The sequence below is a fragment of the Pogona vitticeps genome, chromosome 7 (assembly GCF_051106095.1).
Source record: "Pogona vitticeps strain Pit_001003342236 chromosome 7, PviZW2.1, whole genome shotgun sequence".
Lineage (NCBI taxonomy): Eukaryota > Metazoa > Chordata > Lepidosauria > Squamata > Agamidae > Pogona > Pogona vitticeps.
In genome coordinates, this window is record NC_135789.1 from 19,055,988 (window position 1) to 19,074,689 (window position 18,702).

General features: G+C 62.9%; 1 protein-coding gene across 3 annotated transcripts; it reads left to right on the forward strand.

Moving 5' to 3' along the window:
* Positions 1 to 728: 728 nt before the first annotated feature.
* On the forward strand, positions 729 to 17,626 carry LINGO3 (leucine rich repeat and Ig domain containing 3). 3 transcript variants are annotated; one of them, XM_072978219.2, is made up of 2 exons: positions 729 to 801; positions 15,709 to 17,626. In XM_072978219.2, the coding sequence occupies exon 2, from the start codon at positions 15,743 to 15,745 to the stop codon at positions 17,573 to 17,575; it is 1,833 nt and encodes a 610-aa protein (XP_072834320.2). In that variant the 5' UTR covers positions 729 to 801; positions 15,709 to 15,742; the 3' UTR covers positions 17,576 to 17,626. The 3 variants fall into 3 exon arrangements, with proteins under 3 accessions (XP_072834320.2, XP_020649888.3, XP_078235022.1); XM_020794229.3 differs by lacking the exon at positions 729 to 801 and adding an exon at positions 8,449 to 9,028; XM_078378896.1 differs by lacking the exon at positions 729 to 801 and adding an exon at positions 9,112 to 14,305.
* The last annotated feature ends 1,076 nt before the right edge of the window (positions 17,627 to 18,702 follow it).

Genomic DNA, 18,702 nt, shown 5'->3' on the forward strand with positions numbered 1-18,702 from the left:
TCCGCTGGAGCCGGGTGGGTGGGTCTGGATCTCCCCCTTTACTTCCCGTGCCCCAATCCTGCCTACTGCGCCAGGCGGGTTCAGGCCAGCGCCGGACAGGGCAAGAAGGGGGGGGGAGTCCTGCTCGACATTCACACACCCCCAAAATCAGGACTGGGAGGGGCAGGAGAGAAAACACCCCAGCTCTTTCTGGGGTGGGGTGCGTTGGGGGGATGTTCCAGGGAACGCTCCAGTCCTGAGGCGGCTCTGGGGGCTCCTCAAGGCTGGCCCTGTCCCGCCCCACCAGTGCCCTTCCCCGGGGGGGGGCTGAGGGGGCAGCTGTGGGGCATCCCAAGAATGGGAGGGGGCGAGCCCTGGGGGACACAGACCTGGGGGGGGCTTCCCTTGCGGGGGAGGGCGGAGGCCGGCTTCCCCGAGGGGGGCTCCCTCCCTCCCTCTCTCGGCTGGGGGGGGGCTCAGAAACCCCTGCCAGGTTGAGGGCGGGCGGGGTGTCCCGGGGGCCTCGGGCAGCAGGAAGCTCCTCGGTCCATTGGGGGGGGCTGCTTGGGGATGATGGGCTCTGCAGTCCTGGCCCCTCTACAGCGCCGGGCGCCCCCTCGGGCTTTTCCCCCGGCGCTGGGGGTGGGGTGGGTCGGACGCGCGCTCCCGCCTCGCCCTCGCTCCGCCTCTGCGCGTCCCCTGAGGCGGCGGCCGCGCTGAGGAAGAGGAGGGAGGGAGGAAGGCGGGTAGGAGGAGGAGGAGGAGGAGGAGGAGGAGGATGGCAGCGGCGGGGGAGGCGGCGGCGGCGGGCAGCCGGCCCAGGTGAGTGGGGGGGGAAGGAGGGAGTGGGGGAGCTTGGGGGGGGGAAGGAGGGAGTGGGGGAGCTTTTCCGCGCCCCCCCGCCATTCGCCAGGACCGGGCCCCCGAGGAGCGCCCCTTCCCTCCCTCTCTCCGAAGGGCGGGGGAGGCACCGGGTGGGGTGCGGTTTGGGGGTGGGACACCCCCCTCGCGCCCCTCTGTTTTGGGGTCAGCCACAGGAGCCCCGACTGGAGTGGGGGGAGGTGGGGGGTCAATCCTCTGAGAGGGGGGCTGGGGGGGAAGAGGGTGGGGGGCGGTCCAGATTCTCCAGTCAGTGCCCCCCCTCTGCGGGCCCGGACCCTGGGTGCAAGGGCTGCGCCCCCCCCGCGTGATGGAGGGGCCCAGAAGAGAGGGGGGGCGGCGGGGATCCTGCTCAATCTGGAGGGGGGGTGCGCGGGGATTGGTGCAGCCCCGAGAACGGAGCGCCTTGCGCGGGAGGGGGGGAGAGGAATTGGGAGGGGCCTGCCCCATCTGGACGGGGGTGCAAAGGAGCCCCAGGGAAGTTGGGGTGCAAGGACCTTGGAGGTTGCCCCCCAGCTGCTTTGCCTTCTCAAAGGGTCTAGGCTTCATTGCCCCCCCAACCCCAGCGGCCTCTCCCCCAGCCCCTTCTCCATCCTGCCCCAAATCTCCTCTCTTTGCTCCTCAGAGCAGCGGAGTGCAGAAGGCGCTGGGTGTGTGTGTGTGTGCTGGTCCGCCCCCGCCCCCAATTCCTGGGTCCCGCTCCTGACTCATCCCCGCCTGCAGGGCTTGACTCTGCATGTGGAAGAGCTCCCCCCCCCATCTGCACATGGGGTGGGAATCAAAGTGGCTGGGTTTTGGCAGCTCATCCACCCCCACCAGCACCCCATCTGCCCCTTTCCAAATTAGGGGGCGGGGGGAGGTGGACTGTCTCAAAAGGGTCCATGCGCACCATCGCCTCTGCACCCTCCCTCCCTGAGAAGAAAAGGCCCCTCTTTTTCTGCCGGCGACTTCCATGGGGGGGTCTTGCTCTGTTTTTTTGGGGGGGGCTCTTGGGGGCTCTTACTTGGCCCACGAAACCTGTGGTTCTGGGCCAATGATTTCAGCGGCCCAACCTGGTCTGGAGAGGAAGAGGAGGAGGAAGAGGAGGAGAACGCTGGCCAGGGGGATGATGGATTGGGTCCTTGCACCTCGGTCTCCCTCCCCCGGATGCTTTCCAGGTTCTCCTGGCACGCAAGGCTCGGCCGGCCGCTTTTAGCCTCCCTCCCGAAGGAGGAGGCCACGCTTTTGGCTTTTGGCCCCGTTGGCCCAGCCCTGGCACCTGGCGGTGGGCGATCGGAGCTGGCTTGGGCACCCTTTCCCTCTCCGGGAAAGATTCCTGGATCGTGGCTCGGCCGCTTCTCTTCTGACGATGGAAAGGGGGGGGGGCTCAGGCCCCCCGGAGGCTTCCGTGCCTTCGAAATGTGCTCCCAGGCAGAGGAAGGTGTGTGTGGGGGGATGCCACTCCGTGCAGAGGGCCCGCACCCGTGGCCGAGGCTGATTTTCAAATTCCTACCCTTGTGGCCGTCCATGGCCTTTGGCTTCAGCCTGCAGGCCAGGGTGGGGAGGGGGTCCCTGGCCCCCTTCCTTTCCGAGGCCGGCCTGCATCCTGCTTGTGGGATGGGGAGCAAGAAAGATTGAGGTTGGGGTGCACGTGGCTGAGCGGGCCCGTTGGGGGTCCCCCCCTCAAGGGGGCCGGGAGAGAGGCTCTTGGGTGACTGGCAGTGTGAATCCCCCTCCCTCCCTCTTCCCTCCTTATCTCGCCCCCCCAGTGTAGTCTTATTTCCAGTTGTGGTGGTGATTGGGGGGGGGGGGAAAGAGGAATGTCGTCGCATGAGAGCGCCCCCGGCTGGACCGGTCTGGGGCCTGCCAGGCCAGGGGGGAGCCACAGCCGCCGCCTGTCCAGTTTGATTTTTCCTGGGATCCCCGCAGGCGGAAGTGGAAGGGGAGCCCTGGGGGTGGGGGTGGCGGCAGGCGGTGTTGCAGCCCTCCCTTCAGAAACCCCCTTTTTATGGCCCCTCTGCCTCTAAGGGGGCTCCCTTGAGACCTCCCTCCCCCCAGGTACCTATCTCTCCCTCTCTGTCTCATGGATGCTGGGAGGCGGCCAGGGACCCTCTCCAGCCCCAAGGGCTTCTCCCCCCCCCCGCCGCCTTTCCTCCTGTCCTGTCCCTGGGCATCCTTTTGATTTTCTCCGGAGGGTCCCCACTCCGGTCGTCCTCTGACCGACTGGCTGCGAGGGAGGAAGCCCAGAAAGGGCTGGAGTCCCCGGCTGTGGGGTCAGCCGCTTGGTGGCTGTTGGGGAATCCGGTCGGCGGGGGGGGGGCTTTTGTAGAGCCCAGAGCAGGAATGGCAGGGGACGATGGGGATGGGTGTGTATGTGTGTGTGTGTGTGTGTGTGAGAGAGAGAGAGAAGGCTGAGAAGGTCTGTGTTCTCCCAGCAGCCAGAGGGAGGAATGAGCAAGACCCATCTGCTTGGGTGGGTGGGGGGACCACGTGGCTGCCTGAGGACCACCCCGGCCTTTGGGCCATCTGGACCTTCCCTCTTGCTCCCCCCAACCAAACTGTCCTGTCCCCTTCCCGCCCCTGCCCCAGCACAGAGGAAGAAGGTTGTGGGTGGAGAGATGGGGCAGGTGGTGGGGTCCCTCCAGAAGGGATGCTCTCCAGTGAAAAGGCGGAGGAGGAAAGGAGCCGTGGGGCCAAAAGAGAGGGCGCTTTTTCAGGCCCCTGGGCGGGGGAGGGAGGCCTTCCATGGCCTGCAAGTGGCCCTTGGGCAGGCAAGGAGACCCCAGGTGGCGGGGGGGGGGACTCTCCCCTCACTGGGGGGGGGGCGGCCGGCCCTGGGGTGGCATTTCCCCCTTCCCTGAAGCCCAGTGAGATCAGAAGGGGGCTTTCTCCTGCGGAGCTGTGGGTTGTGTTAGGCAATCTGGACCAACCAATTAAAAGGCATGCAATTAAACACTAATTACGGCCAGTCGCCTCGAGGAGGGAGGGGCTGATCCTGGGTTGGAAGCCCAGTCTCCTACATCTCGTGGAGTGGGGTGGGGTGGGGTGGGAGGGAGAGTGGAACTGGCCCTTTGGCAGGCCAGGCCCAAAGGTGCCGGGAAATGTGCAAGCTTTCGAAGCCACTGCTCTCTTCCTCGGACCTTCAGTTGGAGGAGGAGGTGTGAGACCACTTCCTTGTGCGCTCCTGGGTGCCTTCAGGAGCAGCAGAAAACTTGCTCCCCCTCCGGCGGGACAGGACCAGCACTGCGATGCCGGGCTCTCTCGGATCCCAGCGGAGCCCATCCATGCGCCGGGATGGGTGCGTAGGTGGGGGGAGAGTCAGAGCAGCTCAGTCCCCATCCGAGGCTGCCGGAGACCTCTGGGGAGGGCTTCCCCTCTTCTCTGAGCTCGCTTTCCTGCCACACGCCTTCCCCCCCCCCGCCCCTCCACGGCATCCCCTGTGTTTGTTTTCTGGGGTTGTCTGGCTGCCTCCTCAGCTGTGCTTTTCTCCCCGTCTTGCCGTGTTCCGGGTGCTCGCTGGCGTTTTCTTTGCCTCTAATTGCATCTAAAAGTGCGTGTTTGTTGATGTGTTTCCATCGCGCGCCATCTGGACCAAACTTCCGCGCATCCAAATGAGGATGAGTTATAAATGGGCCTTCGGAAAGAACAAACGTCTTTTTATACAAACGAGAGGCAGGCTCGTCAAGCGCAGCGGGCGTGCCGGGCGCAGGTTGGGTGCTGGACGATGGGTCACCTGGAGTCGGGTCTTCCCCCTCCCCCGTGCAAATTGCTGGGGGGGCCTTCCTTCCACCCCTGGCTGTCTCACCCTGGCTGTGCCGTACCGGGTTTGTGGGGGTTAGGATCCAATGGGAAACGGGGTCAGCCAGGCTGACTTACCTTCAGCTCCCGGGAAAGAAAAATGGATTTTTAAGTCCACCTTAAAAGAGTAGAAATTGCCCAGGGAAGCCGCATGCCTCTCCTTCTGGAGGCCAGCCTCTGGTCAAGCTCTTGCTTGGCCCGCGGCAGGAGGGGAGGCCTCTTCCTTCGGTTTGCTTTCTGCAGGAATTCCCTCCAGGCGGGAAAGGCCAAAGAGCTGCACGGAGTGCTCGGAGGGCTCCCGCCAGGCACAGAGCCACAGCCTTCCGTGCGGGGCCGCTGTGCTCTTCCTCCACTTTGAGAGTGGTGGTGGGGTTGGCCCCACCAGGTGGGCTAGCGGTCAGGACAGGAAGCCCGGCTGTTTCTCCACAGCCAGGTGCTTTCCACAGGCGTCCGGCCTGCCTGCCCGTCGCCCACACCTCAAGGTGTTCTCCTTCAGAAGCGCCATGCTCCTCCGAGGGCCGTGGTGCGGATTGATGCCACCAGCCGCGGGGGCTCGGCCTTCCTTCCGTCCTTCCGTCTGTCCTTCCCGGCAGCAGCTGGGCAGAGAATCAAGGACCAAAGCCCAGATTTCCTCCTTTCCTTGCCAGGGTGAAGGAAAGGATGGAGCTCCATGGACCAAAGAAGGACCCCCCCTCCTCAACTGGGATCCCCCTGACGTGGGGGACACCGGGATGCTCCGTGGCCAAGGCCTGAAGGCTTTGGGAGGGAAGGCCTGGGTGCTCGGCGCTCAGCGCAAGACGGCCCATGGGACTGGGGGTGGGACCAGCAGCCCCCTCCTGTGCTGGCATGGCAGGCGAGGTCCTCTGTGGCACAGATCTCTGGCAGAGAGGGAGGAGGCACCACCAGCTGTTTCCCCCGCTCCCGATGTGCATTCCCTTGAACACGCCGGCCTCGCCTGCCCTCCCTCCTGCCCTCCCCTCCCCAGACAACGAGGCCCATTCATGTGCTTTGGCTCAGCCTGGAAAGCTCACCCGGTGGTGGCCTCTTCATTCACGTTTCCCAGCGGGAAATTCCGCGCGATAAGTCTTCCAGCTGGAACATCTGGCCAACACCCTCCCTCCCCCCGCAGAGCTCAAGGGGGTGATTCAAGGGCACGGCCATTCCCCTCCCAGGGACAGAAAAATGCCCGGCAGGCTGTGCCCTGTGGCTTGCCCGCTTCCCACCCGTGGAGTGACGAAATGGGGGGCAAAAGTGGCCGTTTCCAGGTTTCTGGAGAGACGCACGTCGCCTGTCCTGTCCGATCCTGCCACCACGGCCGAACTTCGTAGCCCACTCGGTCGCAACGGGACGGGCGTGGGAGGCCACCCACGGAGCCTCATGAGGCGAGTGGGGCACATTAAAGGGCTTTTATCCCATGGAAACTCAAATCCTGGAAGGAAAACAAGGTGCTCCTTGGCCCACCGAGATGGAAACCCTCGGCCGGTCTGCGCTGACCGTCCACCCCTTTCCCCCCAGCCATTCGTGGGGCGCGTGGCTTGTGTCGCTTTTGCCCGGGAGCTTCCGTGGCCACCTGCCAGGGCGACCCCCCCTGCTGCTCATAGACTCCCCCTTCTCCGACCCCTGGAAAATGCCTGCCTTTTTCCCCCTTCCCAAACTCCTCTGGGTCCTCTCTCTCTCTCTCTCTCTCCCTCTCCCCCCTTCCCGGTTGCCACCCCCTCCCTGTCCTTACCTGTGGGAAGAAGACAGCACGTAAAACCACGGGCATCCCATGCCCACTCATTCGGGTTGCTAGGCAACTGTCGGGGGGGGGCTCCGTCCCCGCTTGCTTTGGGCTGCTTGCCGCCACGATAATTTAATTCCATTTTATTTTATTTCTCCAAAGGGGGAAAAAGAGGACGGTGATGTGGGGAAGTGGGGAGGGGGGGCGGCATCTCTGCTCAGGCCCTTCCTCTCCCCAGGAGCTTCACCCGGAACGTTTCTGCTGGCAGAGCAGCCTCGGCCGCCCTGCAGCGATGGCCCTCTGGCCAGGCGCAGAGGGACGCTCTCTTGCTTCGGCCGAGTTATCTGGGACCAGGGGCTTTGGGGTGGGGTGGGGTCGGGTGGGAAGGGACGGGCGGGTTGCTCGGAGGCCCCGCGTTTAAACCCCAGCAGCACAAGAGAGAGCCCCTCCCTCCCCGCCACCCGCTTTCTCTTCTGCGTGGCCTTATTCTAACTGTGGGGGCTCCGGAGGCACCAGCCGGGAAGTTCTGGGTTCCTGGGGATTCCCAGGAAAGGGTCTCTTTTCCGGCTCCGCTTTATTTCCCACCATCTGGGAATGGAAGCTCAGCTGAATAGTTGAAGCCAGTTTGAAGCTGGGCTTCCAGTGAAAAGGAGGGGGGTGGGGGGCTTGGCAGCATTGGGGTAATGAGGTTATCAGCAACCCCCCTGGCGCGGATGTGCCACGTGCATGCCAGCTATTTGGAGTAGCCGGGCCCCTGGGGGACTCCTCTCATTAGCAGGAAGGGGCCTGGAGCGCTATTTTGGGAGGGAAGGAGGGAGGGACGCCGGAGGGGCGGGCGGGCGGGTGTGTGTGTGTGCCCCACTTACTGCCTCAGCTCCTGGGTCTCCTGGCCTGCCCGGCACCTGCCCCGTGACCTTAGTCTGGGAAGCAAAGGCCAGCGGGGCCTCGCGGAGGGTCCCAGCGGGGGCCCACCCTCCTCCGAGCGGTCCCTTGGCCGTGAGTTCAGCTCCGGTGGGGTCCTTTCCATGCAATTTGGGTTCTGGTTTTCGCTCCCCCCCCTTTGCTCCTGGGTCTGGAAAAGGCACCCCTCCCCTGAGAAACCTCTGCCCAATTCTCTCTTGTCCGGGCAAACCTCCCCCCTGGTTTCTCTCCAGCCCGAAAGAGGCCTGGGGCTTGGGAGCCACTGGACTCCGTTCCGTTTATTGCTTTCCCAAGGAAAGGGTTGAGGAAAGGCTCCCGCCGAGACCTCGGTGCCCGTCCGTGGATGGAGCAGGAGGAATTACCGGGGGGGGGGGGGCTCGCTTCGAGAGTGGGCGCTCTGCTCCCTGCTCCCTCCAACTCAAGGACAGGCGGGCGGGCAGTGGGAAGGCAGATTTGGGGGGGGGCGGGGGATTGTGGAACAGCAGACTCCCCCCTCCTCAGCTCCACGCACCCATTATCCCCAGCGCTTCCTCTGCCCCTCCAGGGGAGGAAGGCCTTCCTTCCCAGGTGTCTCCATCACCCTGTGGAGTGTCACGAGGGCACCCCCCTCGCCACCTGCCATCCTGCCCTGGCGTTGGCTTCCTTGGGCCGCCTGCATTATGGATGAGGCGCCGTGACAAAGAACGTGGCTCCAGTTTCAGCCGGGCGTTGGTGGCAGGGGTAGTGGGGAGGAGGAGGAGGAGGAGGGAACTGGGATGAGGGTGGACGGGGGGCCCTGTCTCTCCTGCCGCACTGCCCAAAGGGGGTCCTCCGGCTGCCCCTTGGCGGGCTCCTGGCATGGGTCTCCCCCAGGGCCCTCGGCCAGTGTGGGGGCGTGAATCCCATCCCTGCAGGCCTGGAGTGAGGTTTGGGCCCCAAATGGTGCTGGTGATAAGAACGGCCCTCTCCCTTGGCATGAGTCGGGGGGGGGGAGCTGCAAGGATCTGGGCCGCTGTGGGGCCGCTTCCCACAGCCCTGCCCCGATTCCCCCTTCCTGTGTCGCCACCTTGGGGCAGATGGACAGCCGATGGGTGTGCCCAAGGCCCCCTTTGGCCAAGGAGGGTCAGGGGGGTCAGGCTCCGCCTTTAGGCCAGCAAGTGGCTGGAGGTCCTCAGGGGGATCATTCCTGATGGGGACCCCTGCCCCCCCAGGGCTCACGGAGGGACAGCTGAGCCTCCTTTGGCCGTGACTCTGGCCCAAGGTGCTCCTCTGGGGCCAGACGGGGCCGCCACCGCGGCTGGGCGCAGGTTCCGATGCCTCCGGCTCCCGCTCGGCACGTGTCTCTCCCGCTCGGGACTGGCAGAGACGGAGGAAGGAGGCCGGCTGGGAAGGAACGTGTCGGTGTGCGGATGCTGGGAGCTCTCGGCAGAAAGAACAAGACAGGTTGGGGGGATTGGGGTCCGGGGGCCGCAGGGCTTCTCCTCCTTCCCCACCGCTGCCTTCTGGAGTGGCTCTGCTCTGCCCTGCTCTCCCCCCCCCAACCCTCCGCCCTTCCCTCTTCCTCCTCCTCCTCCTCCTCCTCCTCTTCGGTGCACGCTTTAATCTGCCAGAACCAGGAGCGATGCTGAGCTGACAGCCGCCGTCTGGGGCCGTGCACGGTGGTGGCAGTGGGGCGGCGTGGGAGGGGAGGACCGCAGCCGAGGCTCGCGTTCATGCAGGCGGCCTGGGACCTCCCGTCGGGAAAAGGAGCCCCCACCCCAGAGGGCTGTGCCGGTGAGTGGACGGAGCTGCTCTCTTTCACCTTTTTGGGCTGCACAGCTGCGTGATGGACGCGGGGGGGGGAGAAGAGGGGACGCCCAGCAGCCCCAGGGAGTGTGTGTGTGTGTGGGGGGGGTTTGAGGGTGGAAAGGGAATGACAGGAGAGTGGGAGGCACCAGGTTTGCATGCGGGGGAGGGGAGACTCTTGTCTTGGGAACGAGGGACGGTGGCAAGGGAGCCCCCACCCCCATCCTGATCTCTGGATCTCCCGCCACAGCCCTCGGGAAGAAGCCGGAGCGCATGGTCTCCTGCTTTCTTCTTCCTGGTCTCCCCCTGGGAGGGAGGGAGGGGGCTGAGGGGCTTCTTGGGGGCAGCCCCCAGTGCGGTCGGGAGCCTCACCCCTCCCACCAACCAGTGGTGCCCCTCGCACTGCCCCTTCTCCCACCTTGAGCATCCTTCTTCCCCAGAAAGGGAGGGGGGGTACCTTGTTCTCTGGGGCACGTTTCCACCTGCCCCCCCAGGCCTGGTGGGGGCCAGGAGGAAGGCTGCTCTCTCCCTCGTCGGAGTGGCTCTCCCCCCCTCCTGCCCCATACCTTGGGGAGGGGTCAGACTCCAACCAACCCCCCCATCCTTCAGAGACCATCCCCTGCTACCCACCCTCCACCCAGTCAGGTCAAGCCCCACTGACCAGCTGCCCTCTCGGGTCATGACCCACTGGCTCTCCCTCCCTCCCTCCAGCTGGCCTCCTCCTCCTCCTCCTCCTCCTCCTGGCCTCTGCCCACCCACAGCCCGGGACAGGCCTGGGGGGGGCAGTGCTTTCCTCCCTGGGGGCCAGGAACCCCTTTGGGCTGCCCCCCAGCTGTGTGGTCCCCATGGCCCTCTTTGTGGCCCTTCCCTTCCTTCTCTCCCAGGTGGGCCAGCAGCCTCGTTTGGCCCTTCCTTTCTGTTTCTGCCCCACACACATACACAAAGGGAGGGGGAAGGCTTCCTCCCTCTTGTGACCGATGCCCTCTTAACCTTGGCCTGCACAGGGACACACACACACACACACACACACACAAATCTAAGACTATCACAAGTGGCGGCCGTGGCCCTCGGAGCTCCCCCTCCGGCTTGTCGTTTCCCGTGTGGGGGCTCAGCCCTACCGAGGCTGCCTTGAGCTTGCCGGGGGAAAGCCAGGATCGGGGCCCTTCAGGATGAGTGACATAGGGAGCTTTCCCCAGGCACCCATCCTCCCAGCAGCCCTGCGGGGCAGGCTGGGTTCAGAGGCGCCCGTCCAAAGCTCCCCTTTCGGCCTCACTGCCTGTCCTGGCCCGGAGAGAGAGCTTGGCATCGAGCTGTCCCCACCGTCCTCCAGGGCTGGCCGGCCTCCCTCAGCCAGGGTGAGGGCCGCTGGACTGCAGGTGGATGGATCTCGGCCCCTTCCCTGGCCGGCCCCAGGGGCGGCAGCGGCTGGCACGCTGTCCCCATCTATTTTGGTTTTTAATCCGTTGGGGCTTTGCAAGACATGCCTGCCACCCCACACTGCTGCCGCCTGGGTGTCCGGATCCTCCCTCACCCCCCCCCCACAGCCCGACAGGCTGGCCCGCTAATTAAATTCCCTCAAGCCTCGTTTGAGCGGGCTGGTAATGCGAGCCGAGGCCTCTTCTCTCCCAAAGACAAGTCAGGGGTAGGGGGCACACATACCATCGTCCAGGAACCCTGGTCTAGGGAGGTATTTCTGGGTCAGGCGGCGGGCAGGACAGACGGCTGGAAGCGACGGCTGGAGAGAAGGCACGGGGTTTGGGGGCAGGGGTGGAATTGGTGAAGGGCCCCTGAAATAGCACCAGCCCGGGATGGGGAGGGTGACCGGCTGGCGGGCTGTTTGGGGTGTGTCTGGGCCTGCCGCGGAGGGATCCAGGCCCTTCTCTGTCCCCTTTCCACGATGGCCGCTTCCTTGGCTCCCAAGAACGTTCGGCAGCTGGAGGGGGGGTTTCATGGGAAGGCTCGGTTTGCAAGCCTCTTGGACATCAGCTGGCAAAAGGGTGAGAGGGTGGGGGGGTGCAGGTCTGTCACTTTGGGGTGGAGGGCTGGGGCACAGTCTGCAACCCGGGGCCGGCCTAGACTCCTGCATGCGGTTCTGTACGCTCCCGTGGAGGGCAGAGACCCCCGGCCACAGAGGCCGAGGAGGGTGCGAGGGGTGGGTGGGAGGTGGGCCTCCGAATGGTGCAGGTTGGCTGGCTGGCTGGCTGGCTGGGCGGAAGGAACAAGGGCGTTCTTTGTTGGAATGAGAAGACATCCAGAGGGATGGCCGGCTGCCTCTCTCCAGAGGGCTTTGGGCTCAGGAGGGGCAGCTGTGGGTCCCGTTCTCCCCCCCCCAAAAAAAAACCCTGAACAGCCCAGCATGGTACAGGGGCCAGGCTAGGGACCCCCCCCCCAACCCTCTCTTGTCTTCCTCCCGGGCCTTCCCACTCTGGAGAGGAGCAGCCGGCTCGTGTGGCTCGGAGGGGAGGGAGGACAGGCGTGAGACCCGTCCGCCCAAGATGCTAAAGAGGGCCGGGGAAAGGGGTCTGGAGGGCCTAATCAGCCTCCCTGCATGTGCGTGTGTGCGTGGGAGAGGGAGAGAGAGGGAAAGAGGCTGTGACAGTGAGAAGCCTCTGGATAATCAACAGATGTTGGGGGGGACTGATGGGTTTGCAGGCTTGGAAGCCCCCTCTTCCGGAGCAGAAGGCCATGGAGAGACCGATGGCTTGGGGGTGGGGTCTGGACACATGGAGCGCAAGCGAGGCTTGGAAGGAAGGAATGAAAGAAGGAACTGAGGATGAGCAGAAGGAAGGATGGAACTAAGTAAGTTGATGGATGGATGGATAAAAGGAAGGAAGGAAGGAAGGAAGGAAGGAAGGAAGGAAGGAAGGAAGGAAGGAAGGAAGGAAGGAAGGAAGGAAGGAAGGAAGGAAGGAAGGAAGGAAGGAAGGAAGGAAGGAAGGAAGGAAGGAAGGAGCTGATGATGAATGGATGGATGGAAGGAAGGAAGTTGATGGATGGAAGGAAGTTGATGGATGGATGGAAGGAAAGAAGGAAGTAAGGAGCTGATGATGAATGGATGAAAGGAAAGAAGGATGGAAGTTGATGGATGGATGGATGGATCGATGGATGGATCGATGGATGGATGGATGGAAGGAAGGAAGGAAGGAAGGAAAGAAGGAAAGAAGGAAAGAAGGAAAGAAGGAGCTGATGATGGATGGATGAAAGGAAAGAAGAATGGATGTTGATGGATGGATGGATGGATGGATGGATGGATGGATGGATGGATCGATGGATGGATGGATGGAAGGAAGGAAGGAAGGAAGGAAAGAAGGAAAGAAGGAAAGAAGGAAAGAAGGAGCTGATGATGGATGGATGAAAGGAAAGAAGGATGGATGTTGATGGATGGATGGATGGATCGATGGATGGATCGATGGATGGATGGATGGAAGGAAGGAAGGAAGGAAAGAAGGAAAGAAGGAAAGAAGGAAAGAAGGAGCTGATGATGGATGGATGAAAGGAAAGAAGGATGGATGTTGATGGATGGATGGATGGATGGATGGATCGATGGATGGATGGATGGAAGGAAGGAAGGAAGGAAGGAAGGAAAGAAGGAAAGAAGGAAAGAAGGAAAGAAGGAGCTGATGATGGATGGATGAAAGGAAAGAAGGATGGATGTTGATGGATGGATGGATGGATGGATGGATGGATGGATGGATGGATGGATCGATGGATGGATGGATGGAAGGAAGGAAGGAAGGAAGGAAAGAAGGAAAGAAGGAAAGAAGGAAAGAAGGAGCTGATGATGGATGGATGAAAGGAAAGAAGGATGGATGTTGATGGATGGATGGATGGATGGATGGAAGGAAGGAAAGAAAGAAGGAGCTGATGATGAATGGATGAAAGGAAAGAAGGACGGAAGTTGATGGATGGATGGATGGAAGGAAGGAACGAAGGAAGGAAAGAAGGAAAGACGGAAGTTGATGGATGGAAGGAAGGAAGGAAAGAGCTGATGATGAATGGATGAAAGGAAGGAAGGAAGGATGGAAGTTGATGGAAGGAAGGAAGGAGCTGATGATGAATGGATGAAAGGAAAGAAGTTGATGGATGGATAGATGGAAGGAGCTGATGAATGGATGAAAGGAACGAAGGAAGGACGGAAGTTGATGGAAGAAAAGAGCTGGTGATGAATGGATGAAAGGAAGAAAGGAAGGGCGGAAGGACAGAAGGAGCTGCTTTCTCTCTCTGGCTCCCCAGCGGCTTAGGGCTCCCCAGTGGTTGTTCCTGCTCCCGGCCTCCCGTCTCTGAAGGCAGGGTCTCTCCTGAGAGGAGCCCCCTTCCCATGAGCCCTGCTAGGAGACCCTGCAAGGCAGGAGGGAAGCGCCACAGGTCGAGATGTTGCTCAGACGTCCCCGGGAGACCCTGGACGCTTCCCAGGAGGCCACCCAGTTCTGTCTGGAAGCCCCATCAAGCTTCTCCCCCCCCGGTCTCTGGTCCCCGGTTCCTCCTTCCCTTTTCCTGGTCCGGCATCCAAGGAGCAATGCAAGGACGCTGCTGCATGCTCCCGGGGGGGGTGTCGATCCCAATCCCCGAGGGTGACCGTTCTTCAGGGATGACAGGCTCGAAAGGCCGTCCCAGAACCGCAAGGACGAGAGAGAAGCTGCCCGGGAACCGGGGGTGGTGGTGGCTGCAGGGCGCTGAGAAAAGTGGGTGCCAAGCAGGGGGCGTGGGTGGGCCGCCCCGGCTGCCTCAAGCAAGAGACACTCTCTTGCCTTCAGTCGGGCAGAAGAAAACAAGGGTCACTCCTGGGAATCCTTTGCCTGATGCCCCCCCTTCGGGCCGCCTCTTTCCCTCCTTCCCCCCCCCCCGCAAATCGCTGGAGCCCTCCAGGGGTCTTGGGGGCAGTTACAAGTCCCATCGTCCACCCGCCACGGCCTGCCACACGGATCGGCAGTCCGGCCTCTTTCGGACATTTGGGGCTGCGGCTGGCAGGGGTCTTGGGATCGGGGGGGTGTCCCCATCTGGGGGAAGGTCCCTGGCCCTTGCCCCCTCCTGGCGCAGAGGCTGGGGGTGCTGTGAGAGGCAGCAGAAGGCAGGGTGGAAAGGGATTAAGTGGAAGGGGGTGGGAGGCCTGCCTCTGCGCCGTGGCGGGTGACTCAACGACCGCCAAAGAAACCAGCCTGGCGTCGTCTGTGTTGTTATTCTCCGGCAGGGATTTCTCTGGCTTCCCCGAGCGGCTTCTCACAGCCGAGAGAGCAGCCGGCCTTTGGCAGTTCTTAATACGTTTCGGTGGGTTTGCTTAACACTCATGCACGCACGCACACACACACACACACACACACAGGGAGGAGGAGAGTAAGAATTCTGGAAAATCTCTCTTTTTTTCTGGTGCAGTCCACGGCGCCTGGTGTGCCTCCGAGGAGCCCTCCAGCTGCCTGTCTCGGCCTGTTTGCCACGCTTTCCGGCACCATCGGGGAAATCCAAGTGGGCAGCTGGTCTCCTTCCCCTGCATGTGCCGGACTTTTGGAGGGAGGGAGCAGAGGGCGGTGGGGCTTGGCGCCCCCAGGTCCCTGGCAGAGGCAGCTGGGAGACTGTGGCCTCTCAAACAGCCCATGCCAGCCGGTGGGGCTGGCCAGGCGCAGCCCACGGGCACTTTTGCAAGCATTCAGGCTGACCTTCCTTCCTTCCCTCCTTTTCTCAAAATGAAATTTCAAAGATAACCGCAGCTGGCAAGGGACGAAGAAACGGTGGCGGAAAGGGCATCCGCATGACGTCCACCTAAAGGAGATCGTTTCGGTGGCTGGCATCTTGCCCTCGGTCTGCTGGGGTTGACAGAGATGGTCCACGTACTCCCGTGCCCACAGCCGGCGATGTCAGGCAGCTGCAAGTTGCCCACCCTCTCTTGCCAGAGGCCACTGTGAGCCGGCACCATGAAAGACGTCTTCCCCAGTCGGCACTGGGAAGGGTGGGTGGGGTTGGAATGGTAAACCGTGGCACCTGCCACGACTCTGCCCCACGGAGCCTCAGCGGGGCTACCCTTGCTTCGTCCCTGGCTCCCCCCGCCCGCACCTCACCCCCCTCCACTGAATGCAAAGCTCTGGGGGTTGTTATATAATAATATAGGAAGAGGTTGGGGGGGGGAGAGAGGGAGAACCACAGGAAGGGAAATGGAGTTGATGCAGAACCGGTGGCTGTCTCTCTCTCTGCTTCTCCCCCTCCCTCCTCCTCCTCCTCCTCCAAAGAGGGGGAAATGAGCCCAAAGTATTTTTAGCCTCCTCGAAAGGGTGGGGGTTGGTAGGGGGGGGAGAAGAGCGAGAGGGCTTTGCATTATTTCTCAAGGGCGGTCAGTTCTTAATCCATAATCTACAAAGAATGGGGGATTTGGCCACCGCAAGATCTCGCTCGCCCTCCACACACATACACACATGTGAAATCTGCCTGGGAAATGTTGTGAACTGGGGAGACTGGCACCGAGGGGGGGGAGTAGAATCCTGTCTGCTATCAGGAACCCCCCCCAAAGGCAGCCTGGGGTCCCTAAGAGGTGGGGAGGCATAGGTGGATGGCATCCAAGGAAGCTCCCCAGTTATATCTCGTTCCTCTTCCTCCTCCTCCTCTTCCTCCCTCTTGCTCTCAAGCCCTGGAAGAGTTTGAAGCCACTTTCTCTCTCTCTCTCTCTCTCCACCACCACCCAGGCGCATGGGAAGATGGTAGGGCTTCCGTAGGACCATGCGGCACACGATGACCGGTGGATGTCTCCTCGCCCTGGTCTTCCACTGCGCTCTCTTCCTGAGTGCGGCTGCCCCGGCTACGGCCTGCCCGGCCCGCTGCGAGTGTGCGCCGCCTCTCCGGTCGGTCCTCTGCCACCGCAAGCGCCTCACCGCCATCCCCGAGGGCATCCCGACCGAGACCCGGATCCTGGAGCTAAACCGGAACCGCCTCCGCTGCCTCAACGCGGGGGACCTGGCCCCGTTCCCACAGCTGGAGGAGCTGGATGTCAGCGAGAACCTCCTCACCCACATAGAGCCGGGTGCCTTCAGCCACCTCGGGAGCCTCCGGGTGTTGCGGCTGCGCGGCAACCAGCTCAAGCTCCTTCCGCCGGGCATCTTTGACAAGCTCTCGAACCTCACGCTCCTGGACCTGAGCGAGAACAAGATCGTGGTCCTCCTGGACTACACGTTCCAGGACCTGAGGAGCCTGACACAGCTGGAGGTCGGGGACAACGACTTGGTCTACATCGCCCGGAAGGCCTTCTCCGGCCTGGTCAGCCTCCCACAGCTGACCCTCGAGAGGTGTAACCTGACGGACCTCTCGGCCGAGTCACTGTCCCGCCTCCGGGGCCTCGAGGTGCTCCAGCTGAGGCACCTTGGTGTGGCCTCGGTGGCGGACCAGAACTTCAAGCGGCTCTCCCGCCTCCGGAGGCTGGAGATCGACCACTGGCCCTTCCTGGAGGAGATCCCGGCCGACGGCTTCCAGGGGCTGAACCTCACCTCCCTCTCGGTCACCTACGCCAACCTCTCCGGGGTGCCGAGCGCGGCCTTGAGGACCCTGGGCCACCTCGTCTACCTGAACCTCTCCTACAACCCCATCAGCACTGTGCCCCGGGGTGCCTTCCGGGACCTCCTCCGCCTCCGGGAGCTCCACCTGGTGGGGGCCCTGCTGGTCTCGGTGGAGCCCCAGGCCTTCTACGGCCTGAGGCAGGTCCGCCTCCTCAACCTCTCCGACAACTTCTTGCCCACTTTGGAGGAAGGGGCCTTCCACTCGGTCAACACCCTGGAGACCCTCCGGGTGGACCAGAACCCCTTGGTCTGCGACTGCCGGCTCCTCTGGATCGTCCAGCGGAGGAAGACCCTCGACTTTGACGGACAGCCGCCCATGTGCTCCTCGCCGCCCGAGATCCAGGGGGACGCCCTGCGCGCCTTCCCGGACTCCGTCCTATTTGAGTACTTCACCTGCCAGAAGCCCACCATCCGCGACCGGAGGCTACAGCACGTCACGGCCTACGAAGGCCAGGCCGTCTCCTTCCTGTGCCGGGCGGAAGGGGAGCCGGTGCCCTCCATCAGCTGGGTCTCTCCTCAGCACCGGATGATCTCCAGCCGGAGCCACGGGCGGGTGGCCGTCCTGCCCAGCGGGACCCTGGAGATCCGCTACGCCCAGGCCCAGGACAGCGGGACGTACATCTGCATTGCCAGCAACGCGGGGGGCAATGACACCTACTTCGCCACCCTGACGGTCCGAGGGCCCTCCTCGGCTGACGGCAGCCTCTCCTACGCCAACCGGACCTTGTACCTCGGCGAGTTCAACGACACGGCCCACAACGACACCCGGGTGGTCCTCCGGTTCACCTTGGACCTGAAGACCATCTTGGTCTCCACTGCCATGGGGTGCATCATGTTCCTTGGGGTGGTCCTTTTCTGCTTCCTCCTCCTCTTCGTCTGGAGCCGAGGGCGGGGGCAGCACAAGAACCACTTCTCGGTGGAGTACTCCTTCCGCAAGGTGGACGGCCCCGCCACGGCCGCCGGCCAGGGGGGCGCCCGGAAGTTCAACATGAAGATGATCTGAGCCTCACCCCTTGCGGGTGGGAGGGGAGAGGAGGCCGGCAGATGGTGGGTGGTGGGTGGGTGGGAGTAGCACCTGGTGTGCAGGAGGGAGGGGCAGGAGGAGGCAGGGCCAAGGGTTGGCAGTCTCACAGACACGGCTGGAAGCCTTAGGTGGCAGCGTGGCCTCTTCAGGACAGGAATCCTGGCACCCGCAGCTCCTGCCTGGCTGTGGTGAAGAAGGCCAGGGCCTTCTTCCTCCTCCTCCTCCTCCATTCCCCTGTTGGAGTGGCTCTTATCTAGCCCGGGGGGGGTGCACCCCAGTCTTCCACGGGGGGAATGGGTTTCGTGTGGGGGGGTACAACCGCATTTGGGATTGCACACCAATGTCGCCCTTCCCACACTTATGGGGGGGAGACCAAGGCAGGTGCCCCCAACAGCAGGCGGTCATTGGCCCACCAGTGCCCTCCGCTTCAGACAGCGGCCCTCCCTCTCTGTCTGGAGCGGCCTGTGTGTGTGTGTGTGTCTTTGTGTGTCTGTGGAGACTGCAGCCACAGACCCTCTGAGCTCCGCTGTCACTGTGCTTCCAACCTCTCTCCCCCCCGCGCATGGGACAACCTCCCCCCCCCCCGTGATGCCTCCTGGTCTGGAGGAGGCGCGCATGCATGCACACCATGTGTGATTTTGGACTGTGTCCCCCTCCCTGTCGCTGTTTTGGTTTGTCCGGATCAACTATGCATTTCTCCAAACCCACCCCCCTCGGCGAGCGTTCCCGGACAAAAGCCCCTCCCTTTTTTAAGGTGATCCTTTTTGCAAACACGGGGGACGGGAGGAGGGAGAGAGTTTTCCAGTTTTTAAACCATTTTCTATGCACGCAGGATGGGCTTCTTTGGAGTCCAAACCACTGGGGGCGCCTCGTGCCGGGGCTCGCCGACCCCCCATCGCAGCTGGGCTGGGAGAGGCTGGGCCTTGCTGGGCCCTGAGTGGCATTTTTAATTGGGGAGGGGGGAGGAAGGACAAGTGTTCTCGGTGCCTGGAGAGCCCCCCCCTGCACAGCAATAACCCACTTTTATTCCACGTTGCCAGCTGGATTCAGACACGCATGCACGCGTTCTCACACCCGTGGCAGCACAGAGGACTCAGCTCACTGCC

Coding starts and splice junctions, on each gene's coding strand:
- LINGO3 (XM_072978219.2), top strand. CDS start 15,743: ATGCGGCACACGATGACCGGTGGATGTCTCCTCGCCCTGGTCTTCCAC.